At 47.4% G+C, this 22512-nt stretch overlaps 1 protein-coding gene across 1 annotated transcript in view; it reads right to left on the bottom strand.

Annotated features, from left to right (window-relative positions):
• Positions 1 to 11967: 11967 nt before the first annotated feature.
• GABBR2 (gamma-aminobutyric acid type B receptor subunit 2) overlaps positions 11968 to 22512 on the bottom strand; it is a 272614-nt gene continuing 262069 nt past the window's right edge. The window contains exons 13-17 of the mRNA XM_023727472.1: positions 21268 to 21378; positions 17905 to 18129; positions 15281 to 15463; positions 14000 to 14129; positions 11968 to 12200 (exon numbers count right to left, since the gene is read on the bottom strand). Of these exons, the coding sequence (XP_023583240.1) occupies positions 12079 to 12200; positions 14000 to 14129; positions 15281 to 15463; positions 17905 to 18129; positions 21268 to 21378 (771 nt within the window). The 3' untranslated portion in view covers positions 11968 to 12078. The remainder of the gene's footprint in view (positions 12201 to 13999; positions 14130 to 15280; positions 15464 to 17904; positions 18130 to 21267; positions 21379 to 22512) is intronic.

Here is a 22512-nt window from a genome sequence, read left to right as displayed (position 1 = left end):
CCAGGGACAGTGCTCACCCAGCTGTGCCTGAGTGCCTTTAGCTGCAAAAGGGTGGTAATAATCCCTCCTGCTCTGGGGTTCCCGTGAGATCTAGATGAGATTATGCCTGCAAAGCACTCAGCCTAGCAGTTAATGTATATCGGCACTCAGTCTCTATTCAATATGTGTGTATTATCTGGGTGACCCCATAACTGTCAATGGCTCATGAGAAAAAAACCAAAGATGGACTTAATAGGGAACTGATATGTTAGAGCCGAGCAGAGGCCACACAATACCATGGTGTGCTGAATAAATGAAGTTCTCCCAATAGTTTAAGTAAAGAAAAGCAGTGTGATAATTGAGTCATCACACTAGACAGGCTGAACTTAAAGGGACGCGGCTGGGAGTGGGCGGTGCTGGGTTCGTGTTGTGAGCTGCAATTTGTTTTCAGAAAAATCTCATCTATCTTGTTAAATCAATGTTGTTATATGGTGTTATGGATTGAATTGTGTCTCGTCAGAATACACTGTAAATCCTAACCCTTATACTTGTTATAATCCCATTTGGAATGGGTTGTCTTTGTTCTGTTAATGAGGCAGAATTAGTATAGGGTGTATCTTAAGTGAATTTCTTCTGAGATATAAAAGAGATTAAACACAAGCTAGCAAGCAGAGATGGGGGAAGAGAGATGCCAAGTCACATGAAGATCACCCAGGAGCAGAAGCTCAAAGAGACAAGAAACTTCCTCCAGAGCCAACAGAGAGAGAGAAAGCCTTCCCCTAGAGCCGGTACCCTGAATTTGGACTTCTAGCCCCCTATACTGTGAGAAAATTGTTTGTTAAAGCTACCCACTTGTGATATTTCTGTGATAGCAACACTGGATAATTAAGACAATTTTTTAAAATTGGTTTTGTCACTTTGCTTGTATTTAACTTATAAATTTGTTTAATATGAGAGCTACGAAGAGAAATTTATATCTAGTTTGGACATAGGTAACTTTCTTTATGAACATAATTTAAGCCAACATTGTGTTTGAAAAGGTGTTCATATGCTTTCCAAATTTGAGAAGTACAGCCCTGGGTCTTTTCCACTGGAATTCTGATGGAGGGAAATCAAATGTATTCTCTCTTCTCGTAGAAACTCAACTCACCATTAGTGCTGGAACTCTCTGGTTACAGACATGGTTGCCTAGAGCAGCCCAGAGTAGTCACAATCTCAGAGAACAAGGATTGCAAGTTCACAGCCCTTAAACACCACGAGAGCCTCCAGACTGGCACTTTCTCTCCAATTTCACCCCACTTCTAAAGCTCTGAGTGTGGAGTTTATTCTGTAATCCAGTTGACCACGGTGTTACTAGCCTTGCTTTCTAGTACTTCTACCTTTGCATTCAGGATCTTTGGGATTTGTGGCTCTATGGGATAAAATGTTTCCTGTTATGACTATGCCTGCTGAGATCTAGAATGCGATTAATTCAAACTTCCCACTCCTCCCGTACTTGGCTCTGGAGAAGTCCAGTGCCTCTCCAATGTCTCTGTGAATTTCTGGGGGGCTCATATGCTCATGGGAGTCTCTGGGTGGTGCAAACGGTTAATGCACTTGGCGGCTAAACCAAAGGTTGGAGGTTCAGGTCCACCCGGAGGTGCCTTGGAAGAAAGGCCTGCAATCCACTTCCAAAAAGTCAGCCATCGATGACCCTATGGAGCACAGTTCTACTCTGCCACATGGGTTGAAATGGACTCGACAGCACCTGGCGGTGGTATATGCTCAAGGTTACTTCTTGCTTCAAAGTCCTGCTTGTGCAGAGTGTATTTTCCCCTCTGCATCTTGTGGGTGCATGTTCTTTTATTCCTTACCCTGTCCTCCACCCAAACATAGAAACTGCCTTTTTCCTTCATTTCCACCACCATCCTCAATGCCTAAAAATCATCTATATGAGACCAAAAGGACAACAGTTACTATAAAGCAAACATGGGAAGATAAGGGGGCAGGGAAACTCAAGTACTGGAAACAACAACCAGAACGCAATTAAAGAGAATGTTGACACCGTGTGAAAAATGTAACCAATGTCGCTGAACAAATTGTGTAGAAACTGTCAAATGGGACCCTAACTTGTTGTGTAAACTTCCACTGCAAACACAATAAAATATTACTAAAAAAAAAAAAAAAATCCACAAGGCCTTTGTTTGTATAGTAAGTTTTACTGAAGGCTTAGGGACATTTTGGGGGAGTGGTGAGGTGAAGGGAAGGGAGAGGGCCCACTTCATAGCAACCCAAAAATCAAATGTTGGATATTTCTGTTCTTAGAGTCCTTCAGCCACACTGCCATGTTACTTGACCACTGCCTCTCTCCTCTCTCACCCTTCTCCTTCTTTGCACCCCCAAATTTCTAATCCTTTCTAACAGATCTGTTCCATTGTCTCTTTTTCAGCCTTGTCTTCAGAATCTCAGTATTTCCCTCACATGGTATGTAAAAATATTTTCCCCAGCAGTTTCTTCCCTAAAATGCATTCTGCATTCTGTTGCCAGGAGATTAGTCGATTGTTGGCTGCCCCATTGCACTAATGGGAGCTGTTCACTTTGCATTTCTCTTGTCTGTGAGTAGAACAAATATTAGTGCAGTGCTTACTAAGCACCTTCGCCTACAGGAGCCCTTGTGGCCCTCAGACAAGCCCTGGGTGAGGCATCACGTCCATTTTGCAGATGTGGGATGAGAAGCTCAGAGAGGTTGAGTGACTTGTCTAAAGCCACAGTCAAATAAATGGAGGAGTAGACATCTGCACCCGGGACGGATGATTTTGAGATATGACCCATGGCATCGCACATAGACAGGGTCTGTGCTGTCTGATCATTCAGGGATCTGAGGCCATGTGTGTTCTGGCACTGGGCAGTGAATGACTAACACACGACAACCAGTCAGCCTCAGGCGCAGCTATAGCCGCCCAGCAGGTACATGCATTCCACAGCAGCAGGACATCCAGTTCTTTCCCTATGTCTTCCTCTTCCACCCCCCTTTGGCCTGGTTAGCTCCTACTCCTCTTCAGGTCTAAGTATAGGAATAGCTACATAATTTGTGGAGCATGGTGCAAAATGAAAATGCAGGACCCTTTGTTCAAAAGTTAGTAAGAATTTCAACACAGTGACAGCGGAGCATTAAGCCAAGCATGGGACTCCCTTTAAATGACTGCAAACGTTGCATGTCCATGAGTCTGGCCCCTTATAGAGGCTACCTCCTCCAGGAAGCATTTCCTGATTCCCCATACTGAGCAAGGTGGGTATTATAGTCTATTGATTTCTTCCTTATCTGTCTCCCCCTTAGCCTGGACTGTATACAAGGTGGTGTGGAGCAGAGGGCATGGAGTAGGCTCTCTCTGGGCTACGAGTCAGAAGGCCTACTCCTTGGTGACTCCACCACTGAGGAGCTTGTGCACTAGAAAACTCCGCCTGGGAACAGGCTTCCACTGAAATCTATGAGTCCAGTTCCCTTACTTCTGGGGCCCCACACCAATCACCTGGCCTCAGGTTTCCCTAATCTAGACACCCACACTTGTTCTGTCTTCTGGACCCAGCGACCAATCTGCACACGCCTCAGCCAAAACATTCAGTTCCGAAAAGCCTCTTAGAAGCCTGTTCTGAGCCACTTGGAGGGCCTGATGCCTGGTGGAACATTAAAGAAGTAGATGTGACTCCTATCGTCAGGGAGTTTGTGGTCTGAGGCAGGGAAGCAGGGACAGTGTGGGCATGAACCCAGCGCCATGAGACAGGGACAGTGTCCACAGCACAGAAAAACAGAAGAGAGGATTTTCTGGTAGGGGAGTTAGGAAGATGTCTTGGACGGGCACCATGAAGGATGGGAAGGACTGAAATGGAGCTGCAGGGTCCAGCATGATGGAGGAAGTGCAAACGGTCTTGCGGGGTGGCACCATAGGTCCACGGGGAGGCGGGTGGTGAGGCTGGAAGGGGAGCATGGGGCCAAATCTGGACAGGCCATGATCGCCTTCAGGAGGAGGTAGGGCTGGGAAGGCAACGAGGCTTCTGTATTAGTCAGGAATCTTTTGGTTGCAAGCGATGGGAAACCAACTTGAACTTTTGCTGTTAGCTGCCTCTGAGTCAGCCCCCTACTCTCGAGGACCTCATGCACAGTGGAAAGAAAGGCTGCCTGGTCCTGTGCTGTCACCATGATGGGTTGCAATTGGACCATTGTGATCCATAGGGTTTCCATTGGCTGGTATTTGGAAGTAGATCATCAGGTGCTTCTTCCCAACTTGAACTAGCTTAGGCAAAAAGAACAATTTATTGGAAAATTAGAGGAGTGTCTAGAGAATCCAGGGAAGCCTGAGAAACCCAGCCTGGGAGTGCCCAGAGTGCAGGTGTCCTTCCAGAGCAGGCAACCAGGGGCTCCAACAGTACCAGGACCCACCTCCTGACCTGTTTTCTCTGTCTTGGCCTCAGTTTTCTCTTTCTGGTAGACCAGACTTCTCTCTATCCGGGGGAAGGGATTTATTGGCCTGGCTGGGGGCAGGTTCCCACCCTTGCACAATCACCTGTGGCCAGAGGTCGGGGTCACAGGGCAGCAGGGCTGTTCTGCTACTGTCAGCAGAAGTCAGGGGAAGGAGGTTTCTGGAAGGAGGGGTAATGCTGAGCAGGCAACCCAGAGATGTCCCCTGAGTTTCTCAGCAGAGGAATATGGTCTGTCCTGACCTGCACTGTGGGTAGCGTAGGCATTAAAGACGACAGCTTTTCCCTTTATTCATAAAAACAAATTTGCAACAATTTATTAAAAATTGATACCATGCAGTAGGGGTATGAGAACCTCCTCATTTACATTTGATTCTGGCAGTTCCAGTCTAATTTAAAGCATTTGTGCACTAACATCACTGGAAAATGCCTTCAGGCCAGAGCCTCTTCAGAAATGTACGGTGTGTGTTTGCTGCGTATAAAAGAACAGAACCATTAAATAGCTAGAGTCACTTCCGTGGGTCTTGTTATTTGTGGGGAAATAAAAAAAAAAAAAGAAAAGAAAAGCAAAAGGGTGAACCTACAGTATCATTAAGACAGAAGATGTACTTGGTGGGTTAACCTAGAAGACTGTGCACGTTCAGGAGTCGCAAAGGGTTACGCACGCACACACTCACCTCCGACAGTCCAATACTTTTGATTTTGTTTTTCCTGCTATGCTGGAATAATATTTCTACAGGTATTTTTTTTGTGTATACATTATGTACAATTAATTGTCTCTTTCCTTTTGAAAAATTAATGTGGTCCTTGAAATGAAATCTGGTTTTGGTGAAATCAAGAAAGCAAGTAAATACTGGTAATACACAGTGAGTGACAACACCGATTTTTAGTGCCTAAAAACAGAGAAGGACTTCAACTTGATCTGTGATGTGTTAACATTTTTTTTCCCCTAAAAGCTACAGTACCTCCATAACCTCTCTTTGGGGGAGCGGAGGGGAAAGCTATCCTACATGAAATAGGGTGCTGTGAAATGTTGGTGATGGTAAGATTCTGGTGGGCCCTTTTGTCAAAGCCTGCTGACAACAGTATATTCTTGACTGCAGTGGTTCTGGGCGGAGATTATTGCCTGCCTGTTGAAGCTGCCGTTAGGTTTCTTTAGGGGGTGAGCCGACTGCTCGGTTGTGCAGATGTCCTGGACGTTGTCATTCAGGCCTTTCTTTAGGAAAGAACGAACCTGTCTAGGAATGTCAGGAAAGCCAGTGGGAGCCGCGCTCCAGTGGGGGTGGTCTGGGTAGAGGGCTGTGCTGGGACCGTCTCTTTCCGGCCACACCCCGCCTGTGGTGAGGGCTGAAGGTCATGGTCATAGAATACCTCACGGGTCAGGGCCATGTCACTGTTTGGTAAAGAGCTTACCTGGACGAGATCAAGTTTTGATCCTCAGAGTGACCCTGTGAGGTAGGCAGGATGGGTGTTATTTCAACCCCACTTCATTAGAGGGGAAACTGAGGCTCAGAGACACACGAGTGACTTGCCCAAGGTCACACAGGGTCAGCAGTGGAGCAAGGGCTTGAACCCAGGTCTGTCTGACTCCCAAGCCAGTGCTCTTTGGGGTTCAGTTAAAAGGGAAGCACGACCTTCTGAATGAGAATCTGTGCTGACTGGTGACACCCAGGGTCCCCAAGGTGAGAGCTCACTGGCCTGTATGGATGGAAGGCCACCTTTTGGAAGCCCCGGGAAGCCCCAGGCAGCAGCTCTCTCCCCTGTGACTACAGGGATGTCTTTTCATAGAATGCCCCCAATTCCCTTTGGTCAGAAACAAAGTCAGTGGAAAAAAAAAAATGTCAGCCAGCCCTTGGGCCCTGATGAGAGAAGTTAAAGTGCACAATCTTTCTTTATCGAGCTTGTTGGGAACAGACATTCCATGACTAGCTTGGGTGGTCCCCCTCATTATCGGGAACACCTGCTAGGAACACAGGACGTGGCCAACACGGCGGGTGCATGATAGACTGTTGGTGAATGCTGCAGAGCATGTCCGCAGAGCGACGTGCCCTAAATCCCCACCGTCCCAGAACGGGTGTTATTGTGTTAATGGGTGGCATTTATCAGAGAGTAACAAACATCTTGTTTGGATGGAGGTCCCACCAAGAGGCCTGAGGGCCAGCCTGCTCCAGTAGCCCAGCCTTCAGCCCGCCCGCCCGTCCGCCTGCCCCGGGCTGTGCCTGTCTGCCCGTCCTGCAGACTCCCTGTTCCAGGAAGGCTGGGGTTGGCTGGACTGGCTGCTGAGGGCCTGCTGCCCGGCGCGCCTCCTTCACCAGATGGAGAAGGGATGGCCTGGGGGTCACAGCCCTGTATGTGTGTGCAGAGCACAGAGGTGGTTTCTCCAGAAGCCTCTCGCCTCTTCCAAGGCTGCATGGGCCTCTCTACTCTGTGACTTCTAGCTGGAGTCCTAATGCCTCCCTCCTTGTTTAGAATATTTTGTTTTTGTGAGTTTCAAATATCCCTGCTCCTCCTTGTTTGCAGACATTAAGGAAGAAGTCATTCCATTCCTCTTCTTTGTGAAAGAATAAAAACTTCACAAATAAGGCTCGAGGTCAGGTGCCAAGTCCCCCCTGTCCTGTCCACCTGAGTGACCTCCGAGCAGTCCCACGAGGCTAGCGGTGTGCCCAGCTTCTCCACAGCCAGAGCTGACAGGGTTCCTAGAGCGGATGCCTCTGCCTGGTGTGGTTCTGTCATGGGGGAGGCCCCGGCCCCAGGCCCCCCACCCTTACAGGCCCGAGACCATGACTCGGAAGGAGGGTGGCACATGTCTGTGGCGGGGGCTGGCGGTGGGGCTGACACAGGGGCTGACACAGCTGGCGTCCACGCCTCCGATGGACGGGAGGTAGGCGTGGTGGAGGATGGGGAGCTGGAGGGACAGCCGGCGCTGGATGCTGTGACAGGGAGAGAGGAGAGTAGAGAGAGGGGGAGAGAGAGAGAGAGAGGGAGAGAAGAAGAAGTGTTAGTGATGCTATCTGGCTGCTTACCAGAAAATTATGTAGACTCTGGTCAAAGAACTGATGGGGGATACATACTTTCCCTGAATTCTAGATCTGACCATGCAATCATCTAAACATTCAGCCATCCTGCAGGTGTCTAATGAGGGCCTAGATGTGCCAGCCAGTGCCCTAGGAATCACCAGAGAGACAACACACAAGAAAGATGCAGTCTTCTTGAACTTTAGGGCCAGGATTTGGAAGTGACTGTTACACTTGTCATGACAGTATAACTAAGAACAAGGTCTTTGCTACAAACAAAGGCATTTCTCATTCTCTGTCAAGCTTCTAAATCAACTTGGCTTTCAGTTCCGCCCTGAGAGGCGTCTTAGCTGCTTGATCTTTCCTCATTGACCCCTCTGCCACCGCCTGGCTTCAGGACCTAATTCCTTCTTGCCCGATCAATTCCAATAGGCTCCTTCCTGGTCTTTCAGCTTCTTTGGTGACTGTTGACATCTTTCCAACACTGGAAATCCCCTTCTGTGGCTTCTTATCACCTACCTTTAGGAAACAGGAAACTTCCTGACATGACATTCAGGGCTCTCTAAGGCCTGTCTTTGCCAAACTTTCAGGTGAATCTTCTATCTCCACTGTCACCCCCTCCCCAAGCGCTATCCTATGGCGGCTTGTTGTTGCTGTGGGTGGCTGCCGTCGAGTCAAGTCTGACTCATGGCAACCCGTGTGTGCAGTGCAAAAGTGCTCCACAGGATTTTCAAGACTGTGACCTTTTGGAAACATATCGCCAGGCCTGTCTTCCAAGGTACCTCTGTGTGGGTTCGAACTGCCAACCTTTCTGCTAGTAGTTGAGCACTTAACTGTTGACGCCACTCAGGGGCTCCCTATAGTTGCTAGTTTCTCCGGAAACACTGTCCATGGGCACTTTTACATGCCTTTGCACATGCTATTTCCCTGTCCAGAATACTTGCTCTCTATTTCCCGACATAATGAACTGCCTTTCCTTCAAGATCCAGTTTAAATGTCATCTTCTTTGTGCTGACTCCTGCAGAGAGTGAGCCCTTTCTTCCTCTAAGCCTCCAGCACCGTAGGTAAATACTCAGAGACGACGTAAGAAAAAACTGCAGGCAGGTCTGAGCCAGGGGGTGGGCTTGCACACGGACTGGGAAAGGAGCAGCAAGTTTGCACACAATGTTCATGGCAGCACTGTTCACAGTGGCAAAAGGTGGGAACAACTTTAATGTCCATCAACAGACGAATGGATGAACAGAATGTGGTATGTACACAATGGAATACTACTCAGTTATAAAGAGAAATGAAGTCCTTTTACATGCTACACCATGGATGAACCTTGAAAACATTCTGCTAAGTGAAATAAGTTAGTCCCAAAAGGACAAATATTGTATAATCCCACTTACATAAAATAGGCAAATATGTAGAGACCAAAGTTTATTAGTGGTTACTAGGGGTGCTCCTTAGAAGCAAGGATGGAGAGACTTCGTCTCATTTACTTTGGGAATGTTATCAGGAGGGACCAGTCCCTGGAGAAGGACATCATGCTTGGTAAAGTGGAGGGTCAGCAAAAGAGAGGAAGACCCTCGATGAGATGGATTGACACAGTGGCTGCAATAATGGGCTCACACATAGCAACGATTGTGAGGATGGCACAGGACTGGGCAGTGTTTCGTTCTATTGTACATAGGGTTGCTGTGAGTTGGAACTGACTTGACGGCACGTAACAACAATGACAACAACAGAGGCGGGAGGGAGGAGGAAAATGGAGTCTTAGCTCAGTGGGCACTGAATTTCTCCTACTGGTGGTGGAAAATTTTGGAAAAGGATAGTGGTGATTGTTGCACAACATGATGAACGTAATCAGTGTCACTGAATTGTACATGTAACAAATGTTGAATTGGCAAATGTTTTGTTATAAATATTTTTACCACACACACAACATACAAAAGGAGTAGCAAGTTAGAAGGAACCATTCTGACTCCCTTCTCACTGCCACACCCATTCTACTCGTGCCCTCTCATCACAGTCCTATCAATAAATTACCCTAATTGTTGAAAGGATTGCTTCTGGGGAGTGTGCTCAGATGCCTGCTGCCTTGCTCGGCTTCTCTGTTAGGCTGCACTTCTGTGCAGTTCTCCTTTGGAGCCTCCAGCGAACTGCAGCTGAGAAGGTGCATTCCCTGAGGGAAGGGACTGTATTCTCTTCGCTGTCGAGTGGATTCCAACTCATAGCAACCCTATATGACAGAGCAGAACTGCCCCATAGGGCTCCCAAGGCTGTAGTCTGCACGGAAACAGACTGCCACACCTTTCTCTCACGGATTGGCTGGTGGGTTCAAACTGCCAACCTTTCGGTTAGCAACCAATTGTTGAACCACTGCGCCACCAGGGCTCCTTTATTGTATCCTTACCCCTCCTGATACTCCCTGTGCCTGACCACTCAGGTGGGAAAACCAGATCCTCAGAAAGCCCAACAGGTAAGAGAGATATTACTATTCTCATTATAAAGATGAGCAGATGGTGCAGATTTTATGTAACTGTAAACAGAAACAAAACCGAAACCGGGGAAGTTGGGACTTTCGCTTTTTCTCTTAAACCACGTTGCTCTGTGGTGAGGGCAAATCAATGCATGGAGCTGCCCTGGCCCAACAGGGTATACCCCGGGGGTTCACGGCATTGATGGGATTCTGAGATAGAAGGGGACAGATATGGGGCTGCCCCCAATCCTCAAAACCTGCTGACCAAAAGGGCCTCTCACAAGAGACAAGTCACAGGTGTTCAAGAGACTTCTGTGTTGGAGATCTCATTTTAAATTAAAGTTGAACCTATGTAAGATCAGCTATGATCTATTCCTTTGGGCAAGATGGTGTTGGCAGGGAGTCCTGGGAAAAGGGGAGTGGAAGAATAAACTCTGACCTGGGGAAAGGGTGCCCCTAGGTAAGGTGGGTATCTGCCTGTGGTTGTCATAGCTACAGTATTCTGCTGTCTGTTAGGATCCTGCTCACCTTTTCATTCATTCAACAAATGCCTACTCAGTGCTGTAACCAGTGTTCAGTCCAGGGGACCACAAAGGACTCATACCTTACCCTCAAGACGCTTACAGTCTAGTGGAGGAACTGATAAGAAAACGGCTGATGAAAGCCATGCAACCATCAGCTACTGTTCTGGACTGTGAGCCGGCGAGGCCTGGGAGCTGACTGAGTTGGCAGGCTATTAGCTCTAACACTAAAGGGCCCCCAATGACGCTGCAGTTGGTGATTCAGCCGCCTCTGCTGGTTTCTCATTGCTTATTGTCACTTCCCAGATGCTGTATTTCTGAGCTTACGTTTCCAACCTGTTTCCAATCTGCTATAAACCGGGAAGAACTGAACAGGGCTGGTGGGAACAAAGCTGACTGAGATGTTCAGGTCTTTGCTTAGATGCTACCTTCTCATTGAGTCTTCTCTGACTACCCTACCGAAAGGTACACTCCTTAAACCCTTCCCTGCTTTAACTGTCTCCAAAGCACCTATCACTTAACATACTATACATTTTGCTTTTTTTTTATTAAGTTATTGTCTTGCCAGATGGAATGTAAGCTCCATGAAGGGAGGGAGGGATTTTTGTCTGTTTTCTTCACTGCTGTGTCCCTAGTACCTCTTCCTGACACACAGTCGGCGCCTTAGTTATCTAGTGCTGCTATAACCAACATACCACAAGTGGGTGGCTTTAACAAACAGAAATCTATTTCCTCACAGTTTAGAAGGCTAGAAGTCCGAATTCAGGGTGCTGGCTCTAGGGGAAAGCTTTGTCTCTCTCTTGGGTCTGGAGGAAGGTCCTTGTCTCTTTGAGCTTCTGCTCCCGGGAGGCCTTCATGTGGCTTGGCATCTCTTCTCCATCTCTGCTTGCTGGCTTGCTTGTTTGATCTCTTTTATATCTCAAAAGAGATTGACTCAAGACACACCCTAAACTAATCCTGCCTCATTAACATAAAGACAACCCATTCCCACATGGGATTATAACCACAGGCATAGACATTAGAATTTACAATACTTATTTTTTGGGGACACAATTCAATCCATAACGGTCGGTCTCAGTAAACTGTTGTTAAATAAATACCCAAAATGTTTAAATACCCAAAAAACCCAAACCTGTTTCTGTCAAGTCGATTCTGACTCAGAGTGACCCTATAGGACAGAGCAGAACTATCCAATTGGGTTTCCAAGGTTATAAAATTTATGAAAGCAGATTGCCAGGTCTTTTCGACCACGGAGCTGCTGGTAGGTTTGAATGGCCAACCTTTTGGTTAACAACCGAGCGTTTAACCACTGCGCCATCAGGGCTCCTGAAATGCATTTAGCAAGGTTAAACTTTACATATAACAAAGGCTGTGTGCCGCACTGGTGAGAACATGGGATTTGATGTTGGATAGACCCAAGTTCAAATACTATCCCCTGTACTTAGCGACTGGAGAGCTTTGACAAGTCGCCTTCCCTTTTGAATATTAATTTTTGCATCTGTAAAATAAGCAGTGTAATTTGACCTATATCAGGGGATTTCTGTGAAGTTCAAGTAAAATAACACGTGTGGAAACATGGTGCAAATTGTAAACTGCAGGACAAGAGTAACATACTCTTGGGCAATAACTGTTAAGGAGAAGGTACTTACTGTTCTGGGGAGTTTATATCCTCTATAGGATCTTTGCATGTTCGAGAGGGCTCTGTTGTGTTCCATTGTAGCTGGGGGTTTTGATCGAGGTGATTTTTTAAAATGGCCTTTCCACCATCTGAATGCAAAACAACATTAGAACACATCCTGTTCACTTAATTTTTAAAAATCAACAATGCAATTTCAGGATGCTGCCCAATGAGAGAGACTAGGAGTGGACCCATCATCCCTGTCCATTCTACCCGCTGTGATCTCTGTAGGGCTCTCTGGGACCACGGCAGTGAGCTGAGACCCCTCTCACCCAGGGGTGGAAGCAGCGCAACTGGGGATGTGCATGGCATGTTCTGTGTCCTCTCTTCTCCCGGGGTAAAAAGCAGGGAAATCAAGTCTACCAATTATAGGCAATATAACTTAGGAATCAGATGTTCTAGTATTAAGGCCTTTTTCACTGGTGTATAGGGATGTATGACAAAATTCAAACAGTACAGAAGTATATAAAATGAAACCTAGAAGGATCCCTTCCCATCCAGATTGTGCCCTTTCACACAGGTGAATACTATGAACAATCTGGTGTTTGTTCTTCAAACCTTTAAAAAATGCATTTACATCTGCCTTGAGCACGTGTTCTTTTAAAGAACTATCTACATAGGATCAAATTGACAACAGCAATTGGAAAGGTGAGATAGGAAGCTTGGGGGGCACTGAGTTTGTTAATGGGGGAGGAAGAATTTGGAAAGGGAGAGTGAGAATGGTTGTACAACTTGAAGAATGTAATCGATATCAGTGAATTGTACATGGAGAAATTGTTGAATGGGTGTGTGTTTTGCTGTGTATATTTTCAACAACAATAAAGAATGCATTTACACGTAACCCCCCCCCAAAAAACCAAACCCATTGACATCGAGTTGATTCCGACTCATAGTAACCTTATAGGACAGAGTAGAACTGCCCCATAGGGTTTCCAAGGCTGTAATCTTTACAGATGCAGACTGCCACATCTTTCTCCCGTGGAGTGGCTGGTGGGTTCCAACTGCCGAACCTTCAGTTAGCAGCCAAGTGCTTAACCACTGTGCCACCAGAGGGCTCCCCATCTACACATATACACATATATGTGTATGCATTTGTGTGTATCATAATGCTGGTCTTTTTTTTTTTTTTTTCACTTGGAGCTCTTTCCATGTCAGTCCAAACAGGTGTACCTCATTTCAATAGCTGTATAATGCGCCATGTTCGGCTGTATCCTAATGAAACCAATCCAAACGATGAACATTTAATTCCAGCTCCTTTCACCTACAAATAATGCTGTGCTGACCATCCGCGTGCGTGCATCTCTGCCCACGTGGGCGTACTTCCGACGGGCAGGTTCCGCGGAGTGGAGGTGCCAGATCAAGAGGTTTAATTTAACATCTGGAGAGTGCTGGACTGGCTTACAGAAACGCAGGAGAACGGCTTCATTTCCATGCACTCTTATCAACACTGGTGATCTTTTAAATTTATGGCAAAATGTAGGCAAAAAAAAATGGTTTGCGTTTTTTGGTTTTCATTTTTGAAGTGGCTGGTGAGACGGAGGGCCATGTCATATTTTATTGCCCATTTCTTTCTTGTGCGCTGATGCAGCATGTCTGAACTGTGAAATGTTAAGGGAAGTAAAGGTAAACTACTCACAGATAGGAACATGAAATGTGCTACCAGTCAGCACATTAGGAATGCTGGACACACTGTGTACATGAGAACCTGGAACCCCAGAGGCTGAGGAAGCGAAGCCCTGGGTCCCAGACATTCCAACTCTGCTTATGTGACTTCACACCAGTTCCTTCCCCTCTCTGAGCCTCAGTTTCTTCATCTGTGAAATGGAAGATGGATGGCTGGCGTCTGAAACCCACCTCCCCACATTTCAGGGTCCCTGTCGCCTCTCACCTGTGCTCTCAGTGAAGTTCCCGAGGTTAAGGATGTCGTTGAGCTCTTGGTAGTGGTTCTGTTTAATGTATGTGGTCTTTTCTGGTGTGTCCTGCAGCTGCATGGTGACCTCTTCCAAGTCTTTATCGAGCTGGAAGACAAAGGCTCCGACTGAGTCAGTGTCCCCGGCTCAACCCCAGCCCTGGTAGCTAGGGCTCCTGAGTGAAGAAGTGGTTCACAGGGCTGTGATCTCTGCCTGGAGGCCTCTCTCCTCACGACTGATACATGAGAGAAAAATAAACATCTATCTTCTTTGGGCCACTTTATTTTGGGGCTTCTTTGTTACAGCCACTTAGCCGGTATCCTGACCAACACAGATTCATCTGTTTCTTTCCAGTCCCACTCATGGAATCAGAATCCGCTATTAAACACACGGTCTGCAGACCTTGGGTCCAGTCACACCCTCTGAACCCAAAGGGAGGGGTGGAGAAGGGGAAGGTAATTTGGTTTCCTTTCCCTTGTACAGAAAGTCCAGAATTTGATATTTAGCTCAGGCATGAAGGAATCTGGTTATAGCCTCTCTGGAATATTCAAGAACCTGTTAAGAACCCTCAGGGTGTAAGTGAGGGCTACTGCAGCAAAATCTCCCTCCTAAAAAGTTTCTATTCACTTCCTTCTCTGTTCCTTTACATTATATAGATGTGAGTGGTTACTGGGTTGTGTTGGGAGAGTGAAAGAATAGGGGGTGGGAGAAGAGAGAGAGAGATTTAGAGGGAGATACTGAGAGAGAGAGAGGTGGAGAGAGAGAAAAAGGTTGAGAGAGAGAGAGCGCTTGAGAGACAGAAAGAGAGAGCTTGAGAGAGAGAGAGGTTGAGAGATATTGAGAGAGAGGTTGAGAGAAAGAAAGAGGTTGAGAGAGAGGTTGAGAGCCTGAGAGAGGGGTTGAGAGATATTGAGAGAAAGAGAGAGAGAAAAGACAGTTTAGGAAGCTACTGTAATTTGGGAGCTCATAAATCTCTATGAATGCCTTTCTTTCTGAAGATGCTTGAATCCAGGCATTGCTGAACTCCAAGAGCCTGGGCCAGGTGGGTGATAAACTCTCGACAGATTCTGCCAGTCTGCCTCTATCTCTGTGTTACCCCTGGTTCTTGCAGCCAAAGCGACAGCGGATAGGACTTTACAGCCCTGACGCAGGATGTTGTAGAGGGGACGTGGGTAGAGCAGCTCTGAGAGTCCCTGCATGCACCAAATGGACTCAAGTGGGAGAAGGCAGCGACTGGCCATCAGGTCTATGGGAGGTACCTCTGTGATCTTCATTCGCAGCCGATGGTTTTCTGATTGCAGGCCCTCCAGCCGGGATGTGCTTGCTTGGTTCACGCTGGTAACCGACGTGGATGTTTTAGAATCTTCTTTCTTCTGATTCTGAGTGAACTGGAATCGCCTGTTCTGAGTTGCTGCGTCTGGGTTTGTTCTCAGAGTGATGAGCTGAAGGGACAGAGTGGGGTTGAAAAGAGAACTTGGGGCTCTTTCCTCCCACCCTCACTACAGTCCTGAACAGCAGGTCCTGCACTGGAGACAACATGGGGCCCCAGGAAGGACATAGGCTGCAGTCAGGAGTCCTGGGCTCGACCTGGCTCTCCCAAGGTGTGTGACCTTGGGCCAGTGGCCCCTTCCCCTCACTGAGCCTATTTCTTCACTTGTTAGTACAAGTCTGGTCTCCTGACCCTGCTTCCACCTGCATCCCAACCATCCTGCAGAGACCACCCAGGGCTCCTCAGGTCTGGTGCCAGCTGAGCCTCACTCTGCCTTAGGCCTTGCTCCACGTGGAAAATCAGCTCTGAGGATGACAGTTGTGAAGGTCTCTGCTCATGAGAACTACTGATGAGTTTTGGGGACAGGATGGTAACTAGTTCTGTCACTCACACACACACACACACACACACACACACAACAAAAACCTGTTGCTGTCGAGTCAATTCTAACCCCACAGGACAGAGTAGAACTGCCCCATGAGGTTTCCAAGGAGTGGCTAGTGGATTTGAACCGCCAAACTTTTGGTTAGGAGCTGAACTCTCAACCACTGCACCACCAGGGCTTTGTCACTGACACAGGCATTTTTTTATATAAGAGAAATGGCTACCACTTGACCCTGATCTTACCCGTTTATTTAAGAAACATGTTTGGGTTCAAGACAGGCTCTGGGCTTAGCTCTGGAGAGAGGGGCTGAGTGAGCTATGGTCCCTGCCCACAAAGCCCTTATGATCTGAAGGAGTGGGGTGGGGATGAAGGGAGGACTCAGATCTTCACCAGGCCAGAGGTATCCAGTGCTGAGGGCCTGAAGAGAGCTGCAAGCAGGGTGCTGTGGAGCTGGGTGGGGTCTGTGGAGGGTCTGGAAGGATGAGGAGACTTTGGATAGTGAGGGGAACTCGAGGGAGAAGAGGCCTGGGCTTCAGGGCACTTATGGAAAAGGGAAGTTGGCTGGTATATGGGATCTCTGGAGAGACTGGGGGAAAGAAAAGGGTCTTCAAAGCTTGACATCAGGGGATTTGATCCTGGCGGCATGAGTGCAATAGGAACTGCTGAGATGACAGAGCTGAGGAGTGACGAGATGGGAGCTGGGCTTAGAGAGTCCTCCAGCATCTTAGACAGGCTGGAGAGGAGGTCAGAGTGGATGCAGAGAACCTTTGGCCTAGAGCCCGGGCTGGTGTGACGGCTAGAAGAAGGAAGGAGTACGCAGCACAGGCATTCTGAAGGCAGGGCTGGCAGCCTGGGGACTAAGTGCCCTGGAGGATGGAGGCGCCATAGGCAGCCTGCCAGGGTATGATGAACCCTGACTAATCTCTCCTTGCCCCCTTCTCCCAGGCAGACACTCCCCTTCTTGGGTCAATAACTCTTTCTTGACTCCCTGTCAGCTCCTCGCTCCTTCAATTTTTTTTCCTTTAAAAAAAAACTTTATTTTGGAATAATTTTAGATTTACAGAAAAGTTGCAAAGATAGTACAGAGTTGCTTTCATCCAGCTTCCCCTAATGGGAAGAGCTTACACAGTAACAGAATCTACACAACCCTGGTACAGTTGACAAAACGAAGATACTGATATTGGTACAACAATACTAGCTAATTCAGACTACATTTGGGTCACACCAGGTTTTCCTCTGATTATTTTTTTTCTGTTTTAGGATCTAACCTTTACTTCTGAGCTCTACCCAGGTGAGGCTTCTCTCTACACAGACCAGCAGAGGGCTCCCAAGAGGTCAAGGCCTCTGGCTCACTTTCCTGCTGCTCGGCAGGAGAACGTCTGAAAAATCTCTCTGGGGTGGTCCTGAAGGTCAGCCCTTCAGATGAACGGAAAATGGAAGTGGCTGTTAAAAACAGTTATTCCTTTTGACCCAGCAATACTACTTCTGGGACTCTGGCCTAAGGGAATCGCTGGAAATAAGGAAAATGTGTTATACAGGAAAAAAAAATCATTGATAATATTAAAAAATTGGAAACAACTCTAATGGTCACCAGTAAGGGATCAAGGGTCAAATAAATGATGGAACTATCCCGTCAATGATGGCTATGAATGTGGGACAACACCAAGGGAAAAAAAAGTGAAAGAAGCAAAATACAAAATGACTGTGTGTGCTACAACTGCAGTTTTATCTTAGAAAGCATTACCTCTTAGCCATTTAAGAAAAAAAAAAAAAAGACTGGAAGGAAACACATAAAAAATGTTAACAGTGATTATTTTGGGGTGGTGGGACTACATACATCCCTGACAGTTCACTGAAAAATCTGGTTTCTATTTTTCTGCATCTCCCAAACTTTCCATAATATGCATTGTTTTCATTATGAAGAAAAAAAATGAGTGAAATGCTCAGGAAGTGGAGAAAACCCAGCAATCCGCTTATGAGGGACTCAGAAGCCAGGGCGGCGTGGGTACCTTTGGCACAAACACCAGGCAGAGGGTGATGGTGCTGCAAAAGATGATGACCAGGGCCACGATGCAGAACTGCACGTTGGGCTGGTCCCGGGTCAGGAAGGAGACGGCGGCCCCGATGATGCACATGATGCCCACGTTGTAGACGCTCATCCCGATGTACTTGCTGTCGTTGAGCGCGGGGATGCTGACGTTGCGGGTCTCCCAAGCTAAGAAACAACCGAACAACTGAAACGGGGAACAGAAAGGGGAGATGGTCATTACCAACCGGCAGCACGTGCTCCTTGCTCTGAGAAGCTGTACAACTGAGGGGTACTCAGGAAGTGGGGGCTGGGGGTGCAGGAAGTGGGGGGCTTTGCTGTCTGCACAGTCTTCTGGATGTCACCATCTATCTCCACAGAGGAAACGCAGATGGTGCGTGCTACAGCTGTCTGGTTCTTCTACACCCCACAACTGGTTCACCCACAGACCCACAGGAGGCCAGAATGGGAAGAAACTTCAGACATGATCGAGACCACCTCTCCTCACTTGCCCAGAGAGGAGAAAGGATCTTGCCCAAGGCCTCACTGCAATATGGTGGCAAAAGTGGACTATGCCTAGAATGAGGGTTAAGAGGCACAATTTATATTGAGCAATTTTCAGATGAGGATAAGGAAGAACTTTCTAAAAAGGCAACTCATCTCTCGTGGGTTGAAGGATGGCTCCCCCCAAAATATGTCCACATCCTAATCTATCGCACCTGTGAATGTGATCTTATTTGGAAAGAGTCTTTGCAGAATGTAATCAAGTTAATGATCTGAAGATAAGATTATCCTGGATTATCCAGATGGGCCCTAAATCCAGTTACAAGCGGCTCCTTATAAGAGACAGAAGACAGACACAGAGAAGCAGCCATGTGAAGACAGGCAGAGATTGGAGTGATGCAGCCACAAGTCAAGGAACGCCTGGAGCCATCAGAAGCTGGAAAAGGCCAGGAAGGATTCTTTCCTAGAGCCTTCAGAGGTAGTGTGGCCATGTAGACACCTTGATTTTGGACTTCTGGCCTCCAGAACTGTGAGACAATACATTTTTGTTTTAAGCCACCTGGTTTGTGGTAATTACAGCAGCCACAGGAAACGAATGCACCATTTATAGATGGCATAGGCTGCTTTGCAGGGGGTGAGTGCCCTGTTACTGGAGGTATGGAAGCAGTTAGTGGATGAACACTTGTTGGGGATGCTCAGGGTGGGGTGGGGGAATGAAATGTCTGACAGGGGTGGGCCTACAGGGCTATGTGTGCCCTTTCCAGCCCTGAGAGTCTGTGGCTCCAGAGCAGAAGGGGCTGTGGGGTGGGATTTCAGTCTCAGAGGTTAAATTCAATCAGTCCATCAGTAAGCCCCACGTGCCTGTGAACAGCTCCTTGTGTACAATGCAAATGGCAGAGCACCTGTGCTGTCAAATACAGCTTTTATTGACATGATCTGGCTGAAGGTTTTCACTTTACTGGGAGAGATACAGTCATCTCCAACCACTTTTGGAAGTAGGAGGCTGGGGAAGAAAATGAATAATCAAAACATCACAGATAAGATGTAAGCTTAAAGATGCCAATATGATTCACCATAATCTAATTTCACAGACTCTCAGAGTCAAGGAACATCGTGGCTGGAAGGGATCTTGGAGAGCATCTAGTTTCAATCTCGGGGGTCTTCAATAAGGGCCGGGGACACTGATGCAGGTCATTGACATGGCACACTTCTCATAACAGGGAGCTCGTTCCTTCCCAGGGTACTCCATTCCATGTGTGGATGCTGTTTTTATACAAATCCTTCTTTACATGGAGTTGAGGTCTGCCTTCCCACACCTTGCCTGTGATCATAGTTTTGCCCTGAGGTCTGTTCTACCTGTATCTGACAGCTCTTCCAAGTTTCTGGTGACCACGTCCCCTGAATCTGTCCTTCTGTAAGCCCTGAAACTCTGAGCAGTCCTGAAGGTCCCATTTCCACTCAGGACACCTCCTGTGGACACCTGCAGGGTCATTACCTCTTGAGGCCCAATGGCAGCCAGCCCAGTGAGCCTACTGTACGGCAGGCTCAAAATCTTCTATGGAAACCAACTGATATGAAGTGGGGGGCGGGGGCAGTCTTTACCTAGGGTCCCCTAATGCATGCTATTCTTGAAGGACATGGTATCAAGCAGCGGCAGGTGAGAATGCATTTTAGTAGTACAAGAAATTCCAGTTTATTTGGATAAGAGTTCATTCTTCGCCTCTAAGTGGAGGCCACACAGAGGCAGATGGTGGCTTAACTTTCCCATGGAAAGATCTGAAGAGGGTGCAGTGACAAGTTTCCTGTCACTGGAGGGATTTAAGTGGAGGAATCGCTTGTCCAGGATGTGGGAGAGAAGATTCAAGGAGCAACTCAGGATAAGGAAGGGTGGGGCTGACCTTTTAAGACTTTCCTAACTCTGAAATTCCACAATTGTGTTAGGTGGGCTTGATTTGTGATCTTTGATTTTAATAGATGGATAGAATGGGAAGATGAAGCATTGGTGGTTCAGTGGTAGAATTCTCGCCTTCCATGCAGAAGGTCCAGGTTTGATTTCCAGCCAATGAACCTCATGTGCAGCCACCACCCATCTGTCAGTGGAGGCTTGGGTCTTGCTATGATGCTGAACAGGTTTCAGTGGAGGTTCCAGAAAGGCCTGGTGATCTACTTCCAAAAAATCAGGCAATGAAAACCTTACGGATCACAATGGTCTCATTCACAACTGATTGTGCGGAAGGTGCAGGACCAGGCAGCATTTTGTTCCCTTGTGCGCAGGGCTGCCATGAGTCGGGGGCTGACCTGATGGCAGCTAACAACGATAGAACGGAAAGAGCACTGGATCTGGTGACTGGAGGTTACTAGGGAGCCTTTGGCAAGCTGTTTAACTTCTCTGAACGTTACTTTCCTCATCTATGGAATAGGGATGGCTCCACTCACCTCCCATGGATTTAGAAAGAATCTGGTGAAATGCTGGATGTGAACATGCGCTGGATGTCAACAGACTGCTGTTCCCAAAAGTAGTACAGTGGCAACTGTGAGGGACACTCACAGGCTTTAGTGTATTCTCTGGTTAAGATCTTGACTCTGCCACTTACTAGCTGAGTGGCCTTGGGCAAGATACCAAGCCTCAGTGTCCTCATCAGTGAAACGGGGACATAACTTGTATCTAATGCATAGAGTTGCTGTGGGAATTGAGATAACATGTGGCTGGCACTGGGCCTGGCACAGGATAAGTGCTTAGTCATGGGCGCTCTGTTTATTTTTATGTTGACGGAGGCCCCTGGGGGAGAGAGCCCTGACAGAGAAGTGTCCTGCCCCCCACTGCTTCCCACTCTGCACCTACCATGAGAAGCCCCTTGTAGGCATAGACAATCCCGAGCCAGATGGTCATGTGGGTGTTCTCACAGTGTTCCAGGAGAGGGCGGATGGAGATGTCTCGGCCTGCGGGGTCCGGCTGTGCACAGAGAAAAAAGAAACCCCAGGGATGGACTGGGCATGCTTCCAGAAGCAGGGTCCTAATCTGAGGGAGGGCTCTTTTCCCTCCCATGAGCCAAAGTCAGTGCCACCATCCAGCAGGCCCTTTATGCCCCGCCTCTGTGTCCCCACGATGTGGGGCTCAGGCCTCAAGCAGCATTGACAGTCTTCTGTTTGTTGATCTCAATTCAGCCCTGCATTCCAGTTTTCTGCGTTATTACTGTCTCTCCAACTTGAGTCAGAGCTCCTGAGGGTAGGGTTTGGGTCCCTTCTTGTGCCCACCACAAGACCTGGCCCAGAGCAAGCATCTGTAATGTTTGTTGAAAGAACGACAGCAAGAATGAAGCACAAAGTTAGAACAGGAGGCCCTTGATACAGAATATACTGACGTGACCAAATACGAGGTCTGCCAAGCCCTTCTAAGGGAGACCCTCTTGCCCACTTCGCCCACTGACAGAGCAGTGGAAGCAGCCATGTTATGTACCACATGTCCCACTCTGGGCCAAAGCTGATTGGACAAGGGGTGGGCACCTGACGCTAGGCAGCCCATCCAGAGGCTGGTCAGAGATCTGTGAGGTTTCCTTGTGAGGTTTCCTAGTGCAAAGGGCTCTGCCCAAAGTGGGATTATGGAGAGAACCTTGCCCAAGCAGGTTCTCTCTCTCAGGATTTTGAACTGGAAATTCTGCGAGAAAATCAGCCAGATAGTGGCAAGAGGAGAAAAAGACCCCAGGGAATGAAAAAATACATGTATACACATATTTTTTTCTGAACCTGTTGAAAGTAAGTTGCAGACCTCCTGATCCTCACTCCTAAATATCTCAGCATGTATTTCCTGAGAACAAGGAGATTCTCTTACATAAACACATTCAATTACTGAATTTTGGAAATTTAACACTGATACTGTACTATTATTTAACATTTTATTTAAAATTTTCAAATGTCACAAATTGGCCCAACAATGTTCTGTAAAGCAATTTTTTTCCCACCAAAGCAAGACCCAATCCAGGACTATGTATTGCATTTACTTGCCATATCTCTTTAATCTCCTTTAATCTCAAACATTTGCACTGGGCAAATCTGCTGCAAAAGACCTCTTTAAAGTATTAAAAAGCAA

This window comes from Trichechus manatus, unplaced genomic scaffold, assembly GCF_000243295.1.
Source record: "Trichechus manatus latirostris isolate Lorelei unplaced genomic scaffold, TriManLat1.0 scaffold00016, whole genome shotgun sequence".
Classification (NCBI taxonomy): domain Eukaryota; kingdom Metazoa; phylum Chordata; class Mammalia; order Sirenia; family Trichechidae; genus Trichechus; species Trichechus manatus.
This window is presented reverse-complemented; position numbering and strand designations above follow the sequence as displayed.